At 48.4% G+C, this 22,649-nt stretch overlaps 2 protein-coding genes across 5 annotated transcripts in view; one reads left to right on the top strand and one right to left on the bottom strand.

Annotated features, from left to right (window-relative positions):
* LOC120675310 (LEAF RUST 10 DISEASE-RESISTANCE LOCUS RECEPTOR-LIKE PROTEIN KINASE-like 1.2) overlaps nucleotides 1-14,632 on the top strand; it is a 31,977-nt gene extending 17,345 nt beyond the window's left edge. For 2 of the 4 annotated variants that reach the window (XM_039956482.1, XM_039956480.1), the window contains exons 2-5: nucleotides 12,548-12,580; nucleotides 12,926-13,210; nucleotides 13,317-13,767; nucleotides 13,890-14,632. In XM_039956482.1, the coding sequence (XP_039812416.1) occupies nucleotides 12,548-12,580; nucleotides 12,926-13,210; nucleotides 13,317-13,767; nucleotides 13,890-14,340 (1,220 nt within the window). In that variant the 3' untranslated portion in view covers nucleotides 14,341-14,632. Of the gene's footprint in view, nucleotides 1-4,801; nucleotides 6,913-8,821; nucleotides 9,756-12,547; nucleotides 12,581-12,925; nucleotides 13,211-13,316; nucleotides 13,768-13,889 lie in introns of those variants that run through there. The other 2 variants (XM_039956481.1, XM_039956479.1) reach the window with 2 other exon arrangements.
* Nucleotides 14,633-14,711: 79 nt separating this feature from the next.
* LOC120675358 (alpha/beta hydrolase domain-containing protein 17C-like) lies at nucleotides 14,712-19,875 on the bottom strand. Its single transcript, XM_039956562.1, has 5 exons — nucleotides 19,121-19,875; nucleotides 16,437-16,473; nucleotides 16,094-16,330; nucleotides 15,965-16,012; nucleotides 14,712-15,606 (listed from the first exon to the last, which is right to left on the bottom strand). The coding sequence occupies exons 1-5, from the start codon at nucleotides 19,504-19,506 to the stop codon at nucleotides 15,208-15,210; spliced, it is 1,107 nt and encodes a 368-aa protein (XP_039812496.1). The 5' UTR covers nucleotides 19,507-19,875; the 3' UTR covers nucleotides 14,712-15,207.
* Nucleotides 19,876-22,649: the final 2,774 nt, after the last annotated feature.

The following is a 22,649-nucleotide window of genomic DNA, read 5'->3' as shown; positions in this document are numbered from 1 at the left end:
TCAACAGACTGCGACCTAGCACAAGACAAAACTAGACACCAACAAGAAGAAGCCAAGTACCAAGAGAAAACAAGCTCAAGCATATGGTTAGGCGTTAGTCAGGCTACACAAACATAGAGATACCAATCGAAAATCTAGGTAGATACCAAGACAAAAGATACCCCTAGAACAATCTTAAGGCACTCAACGCATGAAGCAAAGTAGCAAGACTAGACAAAGATAAAACTCAAGCAAGCAAACTTAGGAACATAGGCAAAAGCTAAACAAAGCCTTCAAGGAAAATGATATCACATGAAAAAACATATCAATGCACAAGCCTGAAGCCAATTGAAGAGACAAGGCAACAAAGCATGGTATGAGGTTCATGTGATTCACACACAAACACAAACACGACTAGCCTATCACAAGTAGCAAAGATACAACTAGCAAGCAAAACTAGAGGATCACACAAGCTAACATAAAAAGTGGCTGAACCACAAACAAGGCAAAACCTAGCAAGTACAACTAACCTGAAAAGGTATCAAATAGGGAAACACAAAGAACAAGGGAGTAAAAGCTCATGAATATACAAATGATACAAAGATCCATAGGGTCTTCAACCGGCATGGAGAACCATCTTGTATTGATCTTCCTTGCAAAAGATCAAGATCTGTGGAGCACATGTTCTCCATCCGCGTCCTCTCACCTACAAAAGAGATGAAGAAGAAGCCCGAGTCTTGGATCCCGAAGGGTTAGCGAGTATGTACTTGGGAACCCCAAGACTTGGCCACATGATCACGTGAAGCATGGATAATAATGCGAGGATTAGCATGATGCAAATGCGGGTTCAAAATAGTTTTTGAAACATCCTTGGAGTTATGTCTCACAGGAGAAACTCGAGGAAAACGAGAATCACCACTGGAAAAGAGACAATGACCATCCAAGGTCTTTTGAGACTCACCCACACATGTACCCTGGCTTACCTCACTAGAGCTAGCACACTGCTTCTCAGAAGGCTCACAAGTGTTCATGCCATGAGAAGGGCAATGAACATCCAACGGCCTAGAAACCCGAGCACGGCGGATGCATTTGGCACGCCTATAGCAAAAGCTATCTAGATGCCCATCTCTCTCACAAAAAGTGCAATGGTACAAAGGCCTAGAAGGAGGCACACCATTCTCAGATAAGTGAGAGGTCCCTTGGGACTTAGCGCAAGGAGCACTAGCCTGAAACTTAGTGCCTGCACTAGGAATGCTCGTGCCATGGGAAAAGCCACGAGACTTCCTAAAAGCCTTAGCTCGAACTCTTCGCTCATGTTTGACACGGCGGAAGCAGAAATCGAATGTATGTCCATCATTCTTGCAAAAAGTGCACTTGAATTTTGGTTTGGGAATCTGAGTCCCGAATATGGAAGTAGCACCATTGCCATGTGAATTCCCTTGGACATCACCCGACTCAACACACGGCTTAGGACTAGCTATGGAAGAGCTATCCTTAGCCACACCACAAGTGCTCTTGTCCATGGATTCACTCTCAACATGAGAATCTAACTCTGGTGGCAAGGGGGAAGAAACGCCAGCAGTAGAGTGGAGAGCAGTGTGAGAACCAAGGAACTGAGCACAAAGACCCTTGCATGTTGTGACCAAAACCTCATTTTGATATTTGAGACGATCACAAGTACCACATGGAGCATTTCTCAAGTTCTCCATTTCCTTTTCGATGCACCCGGCATGAGTGGTACGCAAGAGGTCAACTTCCTTCTCAAGGTTGGCACTCATATCCTTGTGCGCAACCAACTCAGCGCTCATATCATCGCGCAATATCTCCAAAGCCATAACCTCAACTTTCAAATCAAAACACGATGTGCAAGAAATAACACCAGAAGAGGCATCAACATCATGCAAAGAATCTGAAGCACAAGAGGTCTGACAAGCAACATCAGCAAAAGAGCAACAGCTGGGCCTACATCTCATCTTATCAATCTCAGCCCTAGCATGCTCAAGATCAGCTACACATGTGTTGTGGACAAACTTAAGCTCATCAAATTTAGCATTCAAAGAATCGCAACAAACACATGGTAGAGAGGCAATATAATGCACCAAAGAAACCTCATGTCTAGCAGCATCGTGATTATCATGCAAGACATCAAGCAAAGCCTTAGCATGTTCAATAGTATCAAAGCTAGACAAGAAATTATTGTGCAAATGATCATGCTCAAAGTCACATGCAAGCAACATATCCAAATCATACTTATCAAGCATGGCATGATCATCAACATCACCTGGCAAGGAAGCTACGGAATGCAACAAAGCAATCTCATCTCTAGCAACATCAAGATCAACATGTGAGGCAACAATCAAAGCCTTAGCATGTTCTAATTGGTCTAAGCTAGAGGTAAGGTTCTTCTCTAAAAGCTCATGTTCAGATCTAGCATAAGCAAGCAAGGAGCACAGTTCATCATTTTTCCTATGCAAGGCTACACAATCAAGGCATGGAGCTAAAGCACGAGATTTCCAATAAACAAGCCCACATCTAAGCCTAGAGCAAGAAACCTTTAACTTCCCGATTTTTCTATGTAAAGCATCACAAAGCTCATGAGACTCAACAAGATTGTCATGCAAACATTCACAAGAGTCACATGCAGAAGATGCAATAGAATCCTCAAGTTTATCGATCTTTCTTATGAGCTCATCACTATGCTCATCATGCGCACAAAGCCAAGTGAACAGGCTAAGTATACCTTGAGCAAGACGGCTTCGGCTCATCTTGAGAAGCTTGTCCTTGAGTTCTTTTGGTACTTGTTGCTTCTCAAACAAGAGCGTCAGCAAGGCCATCTCTTGCTCCTTCGCACTCAACTCCTCCTCAGTCTTCAGCTCCATTTCAAGCTCACTCCTCATCTTTTGGTCATCTCCCGAAGCCATCACTTCACCACTCAAACCTGGAGACAAGGATGCAAAAAGAGAAGAGCTTGGTGCCAACGTAAAGGCATGGTTAGGGTTAGCGTAACCAAGACTCGAAACAAATGCCCCAAAGCCAAAACTCCCACAAAGGTCGCCAAGTGGTTTTCGAACCGGTTAGGGTATAGAAAACCTTAACCAGGCTCTGATACCAATTGAGGGACCGAAGCCGGCGACCAGAGGGGGGTGAATGGGAGCCGATCAAAATTTCTTCGAAATTCGAATCGTCGGCCTATGTCCCAAAATCGCCCAAATCCTCAAGCGTTCTGACTAAAGTTTGGAGGAGCTATTGAAAAGCTAAACCAACACAAAAGGCCTCGAACGAGCGAGCGAAACCACGAAGCAAATCGGAAGCAAAACCGAAAAACTGCAGAACTGATCTGCTTGGACCAGTCTGACCGGTGCGCTGGACCAGTCTGACCGGGTCTGGCCGGTGCGCTGGACTAGTCTGACCGGGTCTGACCGGTGCGCTGTACCGGTCTGACCGGTAGTGCCTACCGGTCTGACCGGTGGCACCCAGAAAACCCCGAAAATCTTTGATTCAAACGGTGAATCTTGACCAAACGACTATGAAAATCGATGAAACTTGGGGGATTGCTTCGCCCCTACCCCATGAACATATCCCCAAAAGATCTCGACCTAAAGATCAACGAATCTTGAGAATTGTGGGGGAGATCAAAAGGGATTGGGGTTTTCTCAATTACTCAAGAACGTCAATTCAGATGAGCTCGTGATTCCAGAAGATTTGGCACGCAGCTAGATGCACGGGAATCACTCCAAAGAGCTCTACGAAACGTCACAATCAAGTGCATCGAAATCGAAACGAAAATCCATCACACAAGACACAAAACGAAGGGATTGAATCGAATAAAAAGCCCAGAGGGCACGAGGAGGATAGGGCCTCCTTTCCCAATCAAATCCCTTACAAGGTCTCAACAATCCATGGACAAAATCAACTCAAACGAGAGGAACAGAGGGAGGGAGACGCAGGGGCGGCGGCCTGGAGAACAGAGGTGTCCACGAGTAGATTAAAAAAGCCGCAATTAACCTAACACAAGTGATGGGGTATTTATACCCGCGGGACCGGTCAGACCGGTACGCTGGACCGGTCAGACCGGTTGGTTAGACCGGTCAGACCGGTGCCAGGGACCGGTCAGACCGGTTGGCCTGCAGCACCCCCTGTACACGATCTCATCCGACGGCCGAGGTTCTTTCTTCGGAACGAAGTCTTCTCCACGATGCCGCCGTCTTGATGAAGATCCAGTCTGCGGTTTCGGAGGGTCCGCGAAACCCGGGTAAGTGGCCGGTTTTGAGAAAACCGACAAAACCTCACGCACGCGAAGATTCCCGCCTCCACGCCGTGGCCCTAGACGCCGTTCCCGCCTCGGCCTTCTGACAGCCCTAGACGCCGACCGACGCTCGTCACCTACTCGCCCGCAGCGAGGCCCTAGACGCCGTCGACGCCCGTCGCCTCCGTCCGTCCCGAGACCGACGCCTGTGCCTCCACGACTTGGCGTCTTCAACCGCCGTCCGCCTCCTTGGTTTTGTGGCGCAAACCAAGAAACCCGCCTTCCGTCGCCGCTTGCGCCCTCGATCCAGGAGTGGACGCCACAGCTGCCGCCCGGTCCAAGCTCCGGTCCCGGCTGCCCTTCACCGCCGTCCACCGCACGGTCCATCGGCCACAGCACCTCCACGGCAGCTCCCCGTCGACACTCGACGCCCGTGTACCTGCAATCCAAAGACCAAGCGCACGTCGCAATCTCCACAGAGTCGCGACTACACCACGGTTAGTCCACTCCACGTGTTGACCACCCGTCAACACCTAACGCTCCACACAGGCACTCAAGAAGGAAACACAAGAACATAAATAAAACACACACACAGCGGTTAGCCTGACACAAACACAAGCCAAAATCAAGCTAACACGCCAAAACCTCCAAGTCATCACGACAATCACTCATCACAATATATGAGGTCAAGTTACTTGTCAACTTGACCTCTCACTTGCGCATCTAGAACACGTGATTTCAGTTGCTTCAGGCTCCTTGTTTGAGCGACAGCACACTGGCCGTGAGAGCAGAGACCGCCACGCAAGGATCAGCCGCTTTATTTTTAAGCTATGTCACATCCAATGTTTGATGCTAATTGAAGCATGATTAATAACAAAATAAATTACATAATCCCAAGACTGATTCGCGAGACGAATCTAAACCTAATTAGTCTATGATTAACCCATGTGATGCTACAGTAAACATATGCTAATTATAAATTAATTAAACTTAATAAATTCGTCTGGTGAATAAACCTTGGACTTAAGCTGTTAGTTTTATAATTAGTTTATATTTAATTTTTCTAATTGGCATTGGAACATTTGATCAGTCTCAATAGGGGGTTTCACGAAGGATTTTATGGTATTAAATATTATTAATTTTGCTGATATGACAAGAAGAGATAAAATTTTATGGGATGTGAGAGAATTTCATCACCATAAAACTCATCTAGCACGATTACCTGGTTCCCACCTTTCCGGTCTAGATAACTCTGTCATAATACTGTGCATTGCGACGGGATGTCATAGGATTTTAAATTATTTGATCCAAACACCCACGGCCGGAGAAAAGCGTACTAGCTTGTGTTCACTTCGACTCTTGACTACGGTGGTTTCTAAAAGGCCAAAACAGAGCCGACTGGGTCCCTTTTGTTTACTAGTGCGGCAGACTTTCTAATTGCTGACCACACCGGCACGTTGAACACAAAACCTTCTAGCGAGGATTCATTATTCATAGAGGAAATACGGATCCAGTCATCCAGAACCAAGACCGAGGACCTTTCTTCCATGGACGGCAGCCAATGAAAACCACGCGGGTGTGCACGCAAGGACGCGGGAGGCGCCACCACCTGACTTCGCCGAGGGAGTAATTGGCATCTTGCGAGATCCAGCAGCTGGTCACGGTCGGCCACGCGCTCTTCCCATCGCTTCGCCGCCATCTCCCTCTCGTCCGCCACCCCCAGGTCGGCCTTCTGAGAAAGTCTCCTCGACCAGGGGCCTGGCAGCCTTATTAACGGAGGCGGGGCGGCCACCAGACCAAGAAGATAGGAAAAGTAACCTGTTCGGCCATGGATCTCTTGCTACACCGCCGCCTGCCGCCGCTCCTCCTCGCCGTCTTGGTCGCCGCCTCCCATGGCGTTCCTTCCAGCGGGGACGACGGCGGCTACGACGCCTCCTTGTGCGTGTGGGAGCCCTACACCTGCGGCAACGTCATCATCAGGTACCCGTTCTACAGCAGGCCGGGAGCTCTGCTGGGGAACACCAGCTCGTACTGCGGCTACCCCGGCCTGGAGATCCAGTGCGAGGACGGGAAGGCGTTCCTGGAGCTCGAGAGCGGCAACTACACCGTCTCGAGCATCGACTACGACAACCTCACAGTCCAGCTCGTCGATCCCGAGGTCGTCGACGGGAGGAGCTGCCCCTGGACCGACCACAACGTGACGTTTCGGAGCTTCGAATGGTTCTACTATCCCAACACCACGGTCGACCTCCTCTTCTTCCTCAATTGCAACTTCCTCTCCTCCGACTTGACTCGGCCGTCAAACTCCAGCTCCACCGCCTGCAAATTCGATGGCGGCGGGCAGCAGCCGTGGCTTGGGATGTCCTTCGTGTTCTTGGAGCAAGACGTGCCGTTTCGGGAGACGAACTGGTGGCGGTACTGCAGCGTAGTTATTGAAGTACCCGTGCTCAGATTTGGTCTCCCTCTTGATCCACAAAATGATCGTACATGGAAGGACGGTGGGTACAGCAGCAGCCTTCGTGACGGATTCCAGTTGGCGTTGAATCAGAGTCAGAAGCTCCCGGCGTGTGACCAGTGCGAGCTATCGAAGGGGCGGTGCGGGTACAACCAGACGGGGGGATTCATGGCCTGCTTATGCTCCGGCGGCCGAGTCAGCGCTGCTAACAATTGCACCGCCGAACCTTCCGGTAAGCCTCTCTACAAGCTCTTGTGCTGCTTTTCCAAATTCAGCGGGGATTGCTGGCTGTTTTGCTCCAAATTCATCGTTCCGTCCCTTTTTTCTATATCTATAAATCGTTCTCCTTTTTTATCTATGATCTGATGAACAGATTGTTCATTTTCTCAAGCATAGCAGGGAAACTTGGTTAGCCTAGGCGTGCCAGTTTGACTGAGTCGGGCGTCACATTTTCTTCTAAGTCGTACCACCGCTAGTTCGGGTGCGTCTATTTATCGCCTTATGCGATTGGAACCCGTCCAATTGCAGAAGCACCCCCGCTGCCCCTGCCCCTGGCTCCGGCGGCCTCCGCCGCCTCCGCCACCACACTAATCGAGCCCGCCACCGCGCCGCCCATCCACCGCCGCACTGTCTTCTCTTTGCCCCGTCACCGGCACCGCCCACCGAAGGTCCGGCCCAGCGCCGCCGCGCCCTCCGTCGGCCGAACCGCCTCAGCCGCCGAGCCGCCGCCGCCGTCGGGCCCTCCTCTAGGTCCGGTGGCCATGGAGCCCCCCACCCGCAGCAACCCAGAATCATAAGCTCCGCCGCCTCCCGCCACCATCCTGGCCGCCGACGACCTCGCCAGCGGCCGCCCCGCCCACATCCTACCCCTCGCCAGCCACCCCCTCCCCCTCATTTGGCTCGACGGTGGCCACTTCCCCCTCCCCTGGCTCGGGGAGGAAGATGAATAGGGGCGGGACGTTTCTGCGATGCGTCGGCTGCCAGCCGCGCACGTGATGAATAGCCCCCGCCGCTAGTTGGGTCTTTATTTTTCTTATGGGCCTCCGTATTGCTAGCTTCTTCTATATCTTTTCTTGTGGGCCTCCATGTTGCTAGTTGGATATCCACCAGGATTTCTATGTATCTTTTAGTTCAGAAGTTTTTTTCTGTAGTGTAGTTTGCCATGATTTCTACGTATCTTTTAGTTTAAAAGATTGTTTCTTCGCCACCTCCGGTGTTTAAGATTCGTGCAACCAATTTCACCGCCAGATCCTCATCTTATCTCTTCCCAACCCAATCCTGCTACCCACGCCACCTTCCACCCCATGCGCACTCGTCGCCCCCGCACTGCCGCTGGCAGCCATCACGTCGCGGTCCGGCGCGGCCGCCGCTCTGCCACGCCTGCCTGCCCGCGCGGGAGCGCCGCCACCGGCTGGCCTGCCGAAGCTCCGCCACCGCTGGCCGACATGCTCCCTACGCGGATCCGCGGGAGCTCCTGGCACCGGAGAAGGTGGGGGAAAATATTTTCAACATCTGGGCCTTGACCACCGCTAGTTGGGTCTTTATTTTTCTTATGGGCCTTCGTATTACTAGCTTCTTCTATTTTTTTCTTATGGGCCTCCATATTGCTAGTTGGATGTCATGTTTTCTTCTAGGCCGGGACCACCGCTAGTTGGATCCTAAGACTCTACCTAGTCGTCGTACGGTCGTAGTCTGCGGGGTACTAGGAACATTATATATTTTCTAACACATGAATGAGAGCCACTGTCATTCCACAAGAAAATCAGGCCTAGACTTCCTGGAAAGGATCAAAGATCAGGCGCATCTTTCCTTTGACGCCAATTAAAAGGGTGACTCTTTGGCAAAAATAAATAAATAGTAAAAGTAAAAGGGCGAGTCCCCACGGGACAGGGACATGAGGGCACGTCTGGTCAGGTAGCGAGGCGACTCTTGCAGAGTGGCGCGGTAGGCTGGCAAGTGGCAACGTCGCCGACTCGCGAGTCTGCCCGCCAGGCCCCGCATCAGCCACCGTGTGCCCGTATGCCAGCATGTCCTTGCCTCTCGTCAGCGTCAGCCACCCAACTTTCACCGGTACGCGCACGGCTCCCGGCAGTTGCCGTTGCCCAAGCGAGGTTCAAAAGATTGCCTGCTTAAAACCGGAGCCGGCCAGCCGGCCGCCAACCAAACCGCGCGCGCGCCAGAAGCCATTGAGTTGCCAGCCCCTGCCAATTGCCATGCCTTCTTCCCTCTGCCACCATGGCCGCCGCCCCGGCCTGCTAGTGCTTCTCCTGCTTGCCTCCCTGGCCCCTTCCCGCGGCGGCGACGACGCCTACGCCGCCTCCGCGTGCCGGTGGCGGCCGTACCCCTGCGGCGGCGTGAACATCAGCTACCCGTTCTACCTCGCCAGCGACACTAGGGCGGTCCCGGGCCGGGACGGCGAGTCGTACTGCGGGTACCCGGGCCTGGCCGTCACCTGCGACGGCGGCAGCGGGGCCGTCCTGAAGCTCGGCGGCGACAGCTACGCCGTCTCGCGGATCGACTACGCGAACCTGACCGTCTCGCTCGCCGACGCAGCGGCCGCGGCCGGCGACGGCTGCCCGAGCGTGGACCACAACGTGACCATCCCCCCGGACGTCCGGCTGTTCCTCCACGTCTCCGCCGTCGAGTACCTCTTCTTCTTCGCCAACTGCTCCTTTGGGCACCCGGACGCCGACCCCGCGCCTCCCAAGCCCAAACCTCCCAAGCCGCCGACCATCAAGCCCATCACCTGCGGCGGCGCCGACAAAGCGCCCGGCGGCGGCCTGTCATTCGTGCTCCCGAGCGGCGACGTGCCTCCCGGCGACTGGTCCAGCGCGTGCACGCGGGTCTTCGAGGTGCCCGTGCTCAGGGGCGCCGCCCCGCGCGACGCGCAGGACCCCAAGTGGAGGAGCGACGGGTACGGCAAGGCGCTCCGCGCGGGGTTCCAGCTGGGATGGAGCCGGGGCTCCGGGGAGTGCGGCCGGTGCGAGCAGTCCGGCGGCAAGTGCGGGTTCGGCCGCGGCGGCGAGTTCCTGGGCTGCCTCTGCGCCAACGGCCGCATGGGCGACGGCGGCTGCAGTAAGACACTTGCTGACTCTTCCTCACTCGGTACGTAACTTGAGGCAGCCATGCTTTCGTCTTCCAAAACTCCAGACCGCCACAAATCCTATGAACTGGTACTAGTCAGTAGTCTTTTTTGAGATTACATGATAAAACTTAGACACTCACAATACATGCATACTCAACACTATAAACGCGTATACTCAACACTATAAACGCACGTATGTAAACTTACCTCTATGAGCATTTTTGAAGACTGAGCCGGCAAATCCTATAGAAACGTCCATTATCACTAAAAGTACAACGCCATTAAATCCCAGAACCTAAGTACTACTGAGACTCTTGTAACCACCAGGCTACATGCTCTTTCGCATTACTCATTAGTCTTTGCGCAGCGTTAACCACCACGCTCTAACTATAGTTTCTTCGAGCGATCAACTTTGCTTGCATGCCATGTCGCTGGTGGTAACTAAGCGATGAATTCCTGCACGCAACAACTCTTTCTTGCTTGCTGGACGGAGAAGGAAGAAAGCACCGGGACGTTGGAAGAAATATCAGGGTGTGAAACGAACCGGAGCTTAAAGCGCGCCAGTCCAACTAGTCCGGGGTCTCTGCTCACTAACCCGTCCTCGTTCGATGGAGACGTTTCTTAAGGCTAATGAAAAGAATTGCTCAATCCGTCGCGCTTCGTTTCTCGGTGGCTGTCGCCGGCGGGGCTGTTGGTGTTGGGACGGGTCGGGCGGGCTCCAAAGATTTTTTTTTTTAATCCAGGGCTCCTTTGGGTTCGGCCTCGTCGTCGGTGTCAGCACGATCACGCGGAGAGGAAAAATTGGTGCAATTTTCGCTTGATCTTTGTTGATCCGTCTCTGCCTGCCTTCCGTACCCCTTATCTGTCTCCATCCAGTACCCTAGTTGCCTGCCCACTGCTCAACCTGCTTTCTGCAGCACCAAATTTTCAGTACGCGACGTTCTTAAAAAAAAAGTTTTCAGTACGCGACTACTCGAATAAACTTCAGTATTAATGGTCACGGTCCTTAGCTTGGCACGGTCATTTGAATTCTTGGCACTCTAGTAATGTAGGAGTACTAGCTGTGACCTGTGAGCACTCCTCTCGCTGATACGATGCAGATTGTAGACACTGTTGCTGATTGAGTCCTCCTCCTACGTTTCCCGCCAAGAGCTAACTGCAGGATCAATGCTCACGCGTCGACGCTTTCCCGGCAAGAGCTTAACTGCTGAATTGATGAGCACGCGACGGGTGGGCGATCTAGGCTCACCTGTCGATGTAGCTAGGGAGCACGGCAGAAGTTGATGCGCACTAGCTTAGTCTTGTTAATTTTCAGAGGTGGACGTCTCATCGCGCTTTCCGGCTAACAGGCCATGTTTAGTCCCAAAAATTTTCAAGATTCCTCGTCACATCAATTTTTTGAACACATGCGTGAAGAATTAAATGTAGTTTAAAAAATAATCAATTACACAGTTTAATTGTAAATGATGAGATAAATTTTTTGAGTCTAATGAATCTATGATTGGACACAAATTATCAAATAAAAACGAAAATGCTACAGTAGCCGATCCCAAAAAAATCAGCGAACTAAACACACCCGCGATTCAGTCTTTGGTGGTTGCCTCTATCACTGGGTTCACATTAGTTGGGCCCCGCCGAGGCCTGAGACAGTAACACTAAAGCCTGTATTGGTTACTGAATGTTCAATGGGATCACTAAACTTTGGACTTTGGACCACTAACTAGGAAATTACTAAGTCTGGGTTAATGTTTCTAAGTTCAAGGTTTAAGTATTACTGTGTTCTTCAGACAAGTTTAAATGGTAGTACTAACTTTTACGGCTCAGATTTCTTTGTTCAAGACTTTGAGAGATTCTTTCTTTAGTAGGTAAGCTGAGGCTTTTCAGACATCTCTTACCTTTGATTTGAAAGGGCTTTAGCTGCTCTGACGTCTTATTAAGATGTTCAGTTTTCATTTGTCAGAAAGCTTAATCATATGTCAGGTGTCTTTCTTGATCAGATATTTGTTGCCTCCCTTTATAGCTTTCAGTTTTCTTTTCTGATGCTGACCTCCTACCTATAGTTCTGTCCTGGCCAATATATGTTGCAAGGGACTTTGTGATTATGCCTTATACAAAGACCAAGCTATTGACGACAGGCGAAACGATTGCTTGTCTCTACAACTTTTTTCCTATGTCCTAGCATTTTTTTTTCATGTTATATGATTCACCATATCTTCGTAAAGAAGAGAAAATTGCGTCAACAAAATCGAAAGAGATGACAGAGAGGAACATACATATTCTTCTAATTGCAGGAGTTGCTTATCTGGTCAAAAAGCACATTGAACTTGTTTTACATTTTTGCCAAAGTTGCCAGACTTTGGATCCCTCTTCCCTCGCGCTACTTACAAAAGAGATTGTGTGTCGAAGTTTCAACAGAAGAAGGAAACGGGCAAACACCAACCACAAAGTCACTTTTGCTGCTGCTTGCTTCTTCCGACCCACACATGAAAGACTCTTTACATATGAAAGACCATCACATCACACGATTTAGCTGAAGTTCTAACATACATACCTGACCAATTGAATGAAAACAGCCACCCAAATTTCTCTGTCTGCGCTTAATTTTCTGAAATTGTTTATGCTTGCGGGAGCTTCTCTCTTTCTTTTTTTTGTACTTTGTGAAAACATCGCCTAATCATTTCGAGTAGAATGTAAAATTTTTGTACTTTATGTTTCGAAATCAGTTTAATCTTGGTCAGAAGATAAAAATATTTTTGACATTGTGTTTTTGTCCTTGCTACAGGAGGATCAAAAGCGCAAAAAGGAGTGATTATTGGTGAGCACTTTCCCACCATTTTACCGAAATTCTATTCTTCTAAATGTTTGTTAGTATATTGCTAATCGTTCCCTGAGCACAAAAAACGTGCTATATTACATTTTACAAAAATAAATCCATGAGAATTTCCAGAATCTAGTATACCAAAGCAGTATGCTGCTGGTTTCTGTTCAAAATTTTATGAAGAAATAACAGAACCGATTGCTCGCACGGTTGATCAGGAAAATGCTTTCCTTGTTACAGCTTAGCGCCCACAAAACGATGCCACTTCCTCGAAGTACGCAACGTTTAGAACTGTAGCAACGTGGTTGCAATCACTGAAATGTTAACTTGCATAACTTCCAGGCGTCTCGACTGCTGCTGGTCTTGCCGTGCTTGCTGCTGCTGCTGCCGCAGGTTTGTTCATCATGTGCAAGAGGAAGAAGAAGAACGTGATCAACTCGTCCTCGAAGCTCCTCAAGTACAGCGGCTCTGGCGGGACCCCGCGTGCCCGGGTCGGCGACATGGAGTCCGGCTGCATCGAGGACCCACCGACGCACCTCTTCACCTACGAGGAGCTCGAGGAGGCCACCAATTCCTTCGATGAGCACCGAGAGCTCGGTGATGGCGGCTTCGGCACCGTCTACAAAGGTAGATCAAGTTGCTCTCCTAAATCCTAAGCCATGCCATTGCCTCTGGATTTGCAGCGCCAATTGGCATGTGGTGTTCGATTCAAATGGTTCTTTGTGCTGCTCAGGGTACCTCAAGGACGGGCGCGTGGTGGCGGTGAAGCGGCTGTACAACAACAGCTACCGGCGCGTGGAGCAGTTCCAGAACGAGGCGGGCATCCTGTCCGGGCTGCGCCACCCGAACCTGGTCATGTTCTACGGCTGCACGCCCTGCTCGAGCCGCGAGCTCCTCCTGGTGTACGAGTTCGTCGCCAACGGCACGGTCGCCGACCACCTGCACGGGCACCGCGCCCCGGAGCGCGCGCTGTCGTGGCCGCTCCGCCTCAGCATCGCCGTCGAGTCCGCCGCGGCGCTCTCCTACCTCCACGCCATCGAGCCCCCCGTCGTGCACCGCGACGTCAAGACCACCAACATCCTCCTCGACGCCGACTTCCACGTCAAGGTCGCCGACTTCGGCCTCTCCCGCCTCTTCCCCCTCGACGTCACGCACGTCTCCACCGCGCCCCAGGGCACGCCAGGGTACGCCCAAAAGTTTTCTCATCGTGTTGTTGTGTTTGCCCTAGCCAAAAGCTCCTCTTGATTTCAATTCGACACGTGATGGAATTGCTGATATGTGTTCTTGGACACGTGGCATCGATCAGGTACGTGGATCCAGAGTACCACCAGTGCTACCAGCTGACGGACAAGAGCGACGTGTACAGCTTCGGGGTGGTCCTGGTGGAGCTCATCTCGTCGAAGCCCGCCGTGGACATCACCCGGCACCGCAACGAGATCAACCTAGCCGGCATGGCCATCAGCAAGATCCAGAACTGCCACCTCGAGCAGCTGGTGGACCTCGACCTGGGCTACGAGGCCGACCCGGCGACGAAGAAGATGATGACCATGGTCGCCGAGCTGGCCTTCCGCTGCCTGCAGCAGAACGGTGAGATGCGCCCACCGATGAAGGAGGTGCTCGAGGTGCTCAGGAGCGTCCAGGGCGAGTGCCCGGCGGAGAAGGATGGGGACAAGCACAAGGACGGGCCCTTCTCCCCCACCACGGTTCACGCCCCGTGGGACAGCAGGGCCACGACGCCCAACACCAGCAGGGATTAGATTAGTGCTCGAGAAGCTGATCGAGATTTATCTGTATTTGTTGCCGCTGCTGCATAGAGATGCGCTTGTTGTGTGAGGCATGCCAGATTACCTGTCCCTTTGGCTTTCAGGGCTCGTAGTTTCTGGTGATGTAGATATTTGTTTGTTTTGTTGGCACCGTCAGGACAGAGGGAATGTACATATATGTAAGAGTGGTGAATGGCACTTATAGTTAATTAGTTATATGAGTACTGGACATATGTCATATCTGACAAGGCTGACCCCTTTTATTTCTCTTCTTTCTTTCTTTTTATTTGTTCTTTTTCTTGGAAAAAGGGACTGACATGACCAATTGATAACTGTGGTATACTTATCTGCCGTTGCACAAGTCAGATTGCCATGATATGTACTGCATTGCTGAATAATCCATACAGGAAGTAGATCGGCGCACAGGGTAAGCTCACATGGATCCACCATACACGATGCACGTGAACCTTATACTGGTGCAGCCAGAACAGACTATTGTGCTCGTGATTCCGTTAAGGCTTTAGACTTTGCACAGAGTGGCGGCAAATGTTTGTATTGGTCCCTCGTGATTACAGACAACAATGGTACACTTTTACACGATGGAAACCCTAATCGGTGCTGCAAAACAGGCCGACGCTGTAAGTGTTAAATTAACTGAGGAACTACTGGTTTCGTGTAGTAGCTCTCTGATGGATAATGATTGTAGCTTCCTGATTCCCTTCCTTATTTAACAGCTCTTTTCTCTCCACCGCAGAAAAGCTGGAGCCATTCCTTGTGATATCATGTAATACAGTTGCTTGATTCCCACACCATAGTATTCAGGTACAGCTCCACAATTTGCACCAGAGATCAGATCATACATCACCAGACCAAGCATCGTCTCCTCCTGAACTTGTCGATATCATCTGAGCTCACCCGTGGTTTCTCAGGAACATCCACTGTTTTAGATTTCCCAACTCGGCTATCCAGGCTCTTCCGCGAGATCTGTGAGCACTTTGCAGCCTCCTTGGGTTTTTCTGAGCATGAAGCCTCCGTGGCTTTAGTGGTAGTGCCATCATTGGCTGTTATCTCTTGCGGGTCAGGTTTTGGCGATTTTTTGTTAAGGCTTGACACAAACTTCTTCAAGTGCCTAATGTAATCAGGATACAACTCGAGATTGCAGTGGCCACCGCCACTTAACCACAGTGGTGAATATTTCACTTTGCAATGCTCCCATAGCTGTTTTCCATGGGAGCAGTTGACAACATCGTCTGATGTACCCTAGTATAAGAATAATCAGGTTATGAAAAATCAGAGCAACATTCTTAAGAAGCAACTATGATATACCAGATAACAAAGATGAATAATGATAGTTTCAAGATGCCAGTTCTTAGGCCTCTACAACTTTGACATATATGGCTGTTCATTTTTAAATGTTCCATACTTGGCTTGCTGAGAGGTGCATATTACTCACGAATATTCTACATTGCACACCCTACTACAGATGAGGAATCACCTATTGATAGGCTCAATCTACTGTTGTATCATATCCAAAGTTAATTCCATCAAGGATCCAATGTAACTATTGATCACTATGAAAATGGAAAAGAGAGAGAGAGAAGGAAATAGTAAAACTCACATGAATAACAAGTACTGGGCAATTTACCAAGCCAATCTTATCGATGTTCTACAGAAAGGAGAGAGAAGTTATTAGTTATTTAGCAACCAGATAACCATAGATCTATGGAAATAGAAGAACCAGATATACCTTGTAAATGTCGAACCAAAATGTCCGTTTGACTGGATACAGTACTCTTAGTCCAGATAAAATGGGACTGTGCAAAACCACAGCTCGCAAGTTTGGCAATCGTGAAGCAAGATCAATGGTCGGACCACTTCCAACAGACTGACCATATAGGATTATATCCTCATCTGCGACACTATATTTTTCCTTGAGGCAGTTGTATGCTGCTTCAATGTCTGCATATGTATTACACTCAGTGGGCTGTTCAATGGAAGAATAAACTGTATATTAAGATAGGTTAGGGAGAAGATTAGATTGCTAGGTAAGTTACTGGTGAAGCAACCAACATAAAAGAACAGAAAAATACCTTCCCTGTTGATCTCCCATAACCAGAATAATCATACCTGCAGTAACATGTAAGTCTGTTAAAAATCACTTTCAGAAAAAAAAATATATCTGCTCCTAGCTTCAACTGCTCTTTTGGGTAGGGAACTAACTTCGACCACAAATTATGCATCAGTGTGAACGAGAAGCCTCTTTAGCAATGGAATTATGGATTATGGAAATTTAGAAAGTGGTCGATATTGTTCCAAACAAAGGATAACACATAAAACAGCCACTCAAAAATGCTGCAATTCAGTTGTCAAGCTAATCATATTAACTTGGGATGGACGAGTAAGCAAATGCTGGATATGCTTTGCAGGATTTGTGACGCTTCCAATGAGGATGGTAATTATGCAGTTTAGCAATAGAGTTATAATAACAAAATATGATTTAATGTCTGTCTGACATTATAGAATAATGGCATGGAATGGAATTTTCTTTCAGGAATCACAAAGCCATTGTCCACATCCTACAAGAGGCTGACAAATAAGATAGAGTCCTTGGAATCCAAAATATGATGCACATCTCCATGCATACTGCAATCCACTAGACAGACCCACTAATCATGCCTCGGAGTGCAAGTCACCATCTCATCAGCATCCAAAAAGTTCATAGTGTAAAATCCAAGATACATCCACAAAATACATTATCTTGCTTCTCTGGCACACCTACAAAGTCGGTACCATCCCTTGCTTAAAGCAGATAGCTTGGCATTATTACACGTGAATATATGTTACACACTTCTCTATCTTTTCGTTTTGGAAAAAGTCTATATAACCCCCTGACGTATCGTGGGTGGTTTACTTAACCCCCCAACCTACAAAACCAGATATCTAACACATTAAACTTTGCCAAACCGGTCATTTTACCCCCTGAGGTGGTTTGGGCATCTGGTTTTGCCTACGTGGCACTCCATCTGGGCAGGCAGTGACACGGTGGCTGCGAGGTCCACTCGTTAGGCTGCTCTGCATCTCTCTCTACCCACGTCTAGTCTCACCGACAGGTGGTCCCCACCCGTCATCCCCCACCTCCAGCTCCATCTCCATCTCCTGCTTTCATCCATGGAGGGACCTCAGACTACTCTCATCGTCGTCACTACAGCCCCCACCACACTCCGGCGAGCGCAAGAGCCGCCGCAAGGCCACCTCCCATGTTCAACCTTGCCGCCATCGCGTCCAGGGACTCCTCTGCCTCGGGCGAGTCCGCGACGGTCGTCGGCGTCTTGCCTATCTTCTTGGCCGTCGCGAGCGGCGAGGGTGCGGGTGCTTTGGCCGTCCCGAAGAGCTTCGGGGCAGCGTCACCTTGTTGACCTGGTAGACGACGAGGTTGATCTCCGGCCATCAATGGCGTTGCCACCATTGATGGCATGGGAGCCGAGCTTCATCCTGGCCCCTCTCTCTCGCCTCTGCCCTATTGAAGCACGGCCTGAGGACCCCGCACGCGCCGCAGCCGCCTCGGCCCTTCATGTGCCCTCTCCCCCTCTCGAATGCCCACACCCACTGCCGCCATCGCCATGGCTGAGGCCGCCGCCGCTAGTTCGATCTCCTCACCAGAGCCGTTCCTTGCAACTATTCCACCTCCGTTCGATTCGCAATGACACAAAGAGCCTGCCCAGACACTCCTTGGCATCGATCCATGCCCGCAGCGTCTCCTCCAGTGCTCGCCGGATCTCACCGCCGTCGATCTCTACTTCTCGCAGCAGCAACCGCGACCAGCTCCCTTCCTGGCATCGTGAGCTCCGTCGGCGAGTTCGTCATGGCCTCTGCATTCTCCGCCACCGGTCAACTCCATGGCCGGGTGCTGTCCCACCATGGATGGAAGTAGGAGATGGAGCTGGAGGTGGGGGATGACGGGTGGGGACCACCTGTCGGTGAGAGAAGACATGGGCAGAGAGAGAGGCAGAGCAGCCTAACGGGTGGGCCCCGCAGCCACCGTGTCACTACCTACCCAGATGGAGCGCCACGTAGGCAAAACCAGATGCCCAAACCACCTCAGGGGGTAAAATGACTGGTTTAGCAAAGTTAAATGTGTTAGATATTTTGTTTTGTAGGTTGGGGGGTTAAGTAAACCACCGACGATACGTCAGGGGTTATATAGACTTTTTCCTTTTCATTTTATGAGAAATAGATCTCTCTTTTATGAACAGAAAAATGTCACACCAATTACTCTGGTACTCAGTACTCTCAAGCCCAAATGTATGCTTCATTTTGCTCAAAACCTCAAAAGCAATGCACTAAATGCAAGCGTCTCCTTAAAATCGAAATTCAATCAAGTGAATTTAGGGGGAGAACAGCATAGAGAAGTTAGAGGGGAAGTTAGTTGTTTGCTACTATAATACAGGTCGATTTCCACAGCGCTTAACCAAAATGGTTGAGTGATCCAATCCTATTTCCTATCAATCATTCAATTTCATGACAAATTGGCTGTTGCTGCTGTAGGGTCCCAAAATTAGAGCAAATCACATCGATTTTGTCTAATCGAAGGAACCGGCCAAAAGATATAAACCACACCACATCTAACAATAAATGCACGCCAGAAATCGACCGCGCCCGCCTTTCCCAAAACCCTCCCGTAAGTTTCCCCCAAAGGAAAACCCCTCAAGCTTGCAGCCAAATCCAGCAAAATTGGCAATCGCGGGACCTGAAGTGGCGGGGGCGGAACATTTACCCGAAGAGATTGACACGGAGGCGTCGGCTGAGCTCGAAGAAGAGCCCGTACATCTGGCCGAGGTCGGCGGCGTTGCCGTGGGAGTAGAGCATGGTGGCGGAGGCCGGCGCGTGGCGCACGTAGACGCCCACGATCTCGTTGCCGCGGCGCGTGCGGAGGCGCACCACATCCGTGCCGTCCCCCTCCTCGGCGGCCGCGGTGGAGGACGAGTCCCCGCCGCCGCCGACGCCGCCGCCGTCCCGCCTCCGGCGGCGCCCGGGGGCACGGGAGATCTCCGGGATGGCGAGGCGGCCGGTGGCGGCGTCGGCGACGACGACGGTGTAGGACGGCGGCGTGGGCGGGAAGAAGGCGAAGCGCGCGGCGATGGTGGACGTCACGCCGCCCATGTCTCTCTCCCCGGCCGGTCAAAGGGGCGGGCGGTCAGTGGTCAGCTGCTGCGCCGCCGCCTCGTGGCGCGCGGAGGCATGCGGCGCGATGCGAGCAGGGTTTGGATCGGAGGGTTCGGCGGACGGTGGTGGTGCGAGACTGCGAGCGGAGAGAGAGAGAGGGGAGGTGGGAGCTCACTTCTGCGAGCTTTTTTCCCCCTTCCTCCTCTCCTGTTGTTTTTCTATTCGGGCGTTGCTATGCTTTCGGTTGCGGCTGGGGGCCAGCTGGATCGCCGATTTACCGAGGGGAGCGAAGAAGCGGTTGGCCTCACCCGGACAGGAATGTCGCGGATCGGCTGAGGCGAGCGGCCGGCATGGCCGATGCTGTGGTGGTTGGTGCCTAGCCTCGTGGGAACTGGTGGCGATGGTACTTCGCCACGCCAGTTGAACTGTACTATGGTTGGAAGGTTGGTGCGAGACTTTCCATCAGGTTTTAAGTGGTGTTTTGAAATAGGGATTTAATAAAAGTCTCAGGAATTTTTTAGTATTTAGAAGTATTAAATAAATATTAATTATAGAACTAACTGCAGAACTCTGGGGCTAAACTGCGAGACGAATCTAATGAGATATCTTAATTCATGATTAGCGAATGGTACTGTAGCACCACTGTAGCAAATTATGAATTAATTAGGCTCATTAGATTCGTCTCGCGAAAAAGCACTCAGCTGTCAAAAATATTTATAAACAGATTTTATTTAATACTATAAAATAGTAAGATTCCTTTTGATGTGATAGGGACTTCTGAAAAAAATTAGAATCGAAACAGGGCCTAAATGTCCTTCAGATAGCGGTACTAGGAAGTTTGTTAGAAAATTTTGTGTTCACGTGCTCGCTAAAGTAAAATTTTGTCCTCGCAATAAAGGGCAGAGTAGTAATTTTTCACCGGTTCTAGTTCTACCTATGTTTATGATGCGGTCCGTTGTAACTTGATTTTCTTAGGGCTATAGTGATAGTGGCATGTGTTGAAAATGTAAGATTAGAAGACAAGCAACCGATTAGCACGAATGATTATGAGTCATTGTTGCGGCGCCGGAAAATATAAAAGAATATAAAAAATAGAAGAAAATGCATCCAAAGTTGTAGTATTTTTTTTAAGTCATCGTGAGATAAGACAAATATTTGTGGTTCTCCGCACGTCATCTTTTTTTCAAAAGGAAAGTAAATGGATATGATGAGAAGTCAGCTTACAATAATTAACTTTAAGGAAAACATGCGCGAGGTATGGCTTCTTTCCTTTTGTGGATAGGACTTAAGAGGAAAGATAAGAGGTGGTAGAAAAGCTATGGTTTCGGTGCTGGTCTTGACAAAGTTTTAGGGCTCCTCTTTTAGATTCCTTACCACTTGTATTTGCATTTATCTGTTGATGTCAATTTACCTTATTCACAAAACCAAGCATCTTCATGATGTGTATTGTGGACCATACATTATGCTGTCTCTGTACTCATTTGTTTGTCTTGCACTTGATGAGGATGTGCCATGCAAAAGCAAAAGTTATACACCTAACTATTGAAGTAACAAGAAAAGGGGGAACCAATTTATGGAATCTCCAAGAAAAGAAATGGATTCCAGGCAGCAAATGATAGGATAATGTGTTCGGACTTAATATAAACTTATACTAGAGATATCCATGATTAGTTGATGTTTAAAGATTTCTTTTTGTTCATCAAGTGTGTATTATGTTTAAAAGTCTCGGAGTTTACATCAATGAGCTAATTACATCACCTACCAATAATAAGATCCACAACACAAAATTTATTTAAACTAAAGATGTTAGGACATTTAATTTGAACCAAATCATATCATAATTCTGCTGGAGCATCAAGCTCAATCAATTTGGAAGGTGTTTAATTTTTTTTCTATCATGTATGCATTGTTCTTATTTTTTTAGGGAAAAGTCCGCTTTACACCCTTAAACTATCACAAAAGTTCAATTTTTAACGTTTAACTACAAAACCAGATAACAAAGACCATCCAAAGGTTGAAACCGGCCAAATTTAACCCTTTAGGTGGTTTTCCATTTTGTAAGAATAAAAAATATTCAAATTTAAACTAAAAATTTATAAGTAATTTATTTAAATCAAAAAGTACAAAATAGGTATAAAAGTTTTTTTCTAAAAAGTACATATCAATTGGTACGATACTTTTCATTTATTCAGATCCAATTTTTCCTTTTATTTTCATAATATTTAGTTACTTATAATTATGTCTAATGTTTTTTAAATAATTAAAATTCAAATAGAGCAATAATAAATAGGTTATATTTTTAGAAAACATTTGGTACTAGTTTCATATTTTTTTTGATTCAAAATAAATAAGTTTTGATTTTTTAAAGCTAATTAGAGTTTTTTATTTTTTTAAAAAAAATACAAAATCACCTTGGAAACCACCGCAAGTGTCAAATTTGCCCGTTTTCAACAGTTGGATGACCTATGTTATGCGGTTTCGTAATTGAAGGTTGAAAATCGGACTTCTGTGATAGTTCAATGGTGTAATTTGGACTTCTCCCTTTTTTTATAGAATAAAAGGAAAAGTCCAATTTTCACTCTCGAACTATCGCAAAAGTCTGATTTTCAAGCTTCAACTACGAAACCGGACAACATAGGCCATCCAACTGTCAAAACCGGACAAATTTGGCCCTTGGGGTGGTTCTGAAGGTGGTTTTGCATTTTCTAATAAATTAAATAAATCTAATTAGATTTTAAAAATCAAAACTAATTCACTTTAAATCAAAAAAATATAAAACTAGTACCAAATTTTTTCTACAAACGTAACCTATCTATTATTGCTCCATTTGAATCTTAGTTATTAAAAATAATAGGCATAATTACAAGTAGCCAAATATTATGAACATAAAAAAATAGATCTGAATAGCTCACAAGTCATGTGACAATAGATAAGTTACATTTTTAGAAAACTTTTGATACCCATTTCATAATTTTTTGACTTAAAATATATTACTTATAAATTTTTTAGTGTAAAATTGAATATTTTTAATTCTCACAAAATGAAAAGCCACCTTCAAAACCACTCCATGGGCCAAATTTGCCCGGTTTTGACAGTTGAATGGCCTATGTTGTACGGTTTCGTAGTTGAAGGTTGAAAAT

The sequence above is a fragment of the Panicum virgatum genome, chromosome 5N, assembly GCF_016808335.1.
Source record: "Panicum virgatum strain AP13 chromosome 5N, P.virgatum_v5, whole genome shotgun sequence".
Classification (NCBI taxonomy): Eukaryota; Viridiplantae; Streptophyta; class Magnoliopsida; order Poales; family Poaceae; genus Panicum; species Panicum virgatum.
This window is presented reverse-complemented; position numbering and strand designations above follow the sequence as displayed.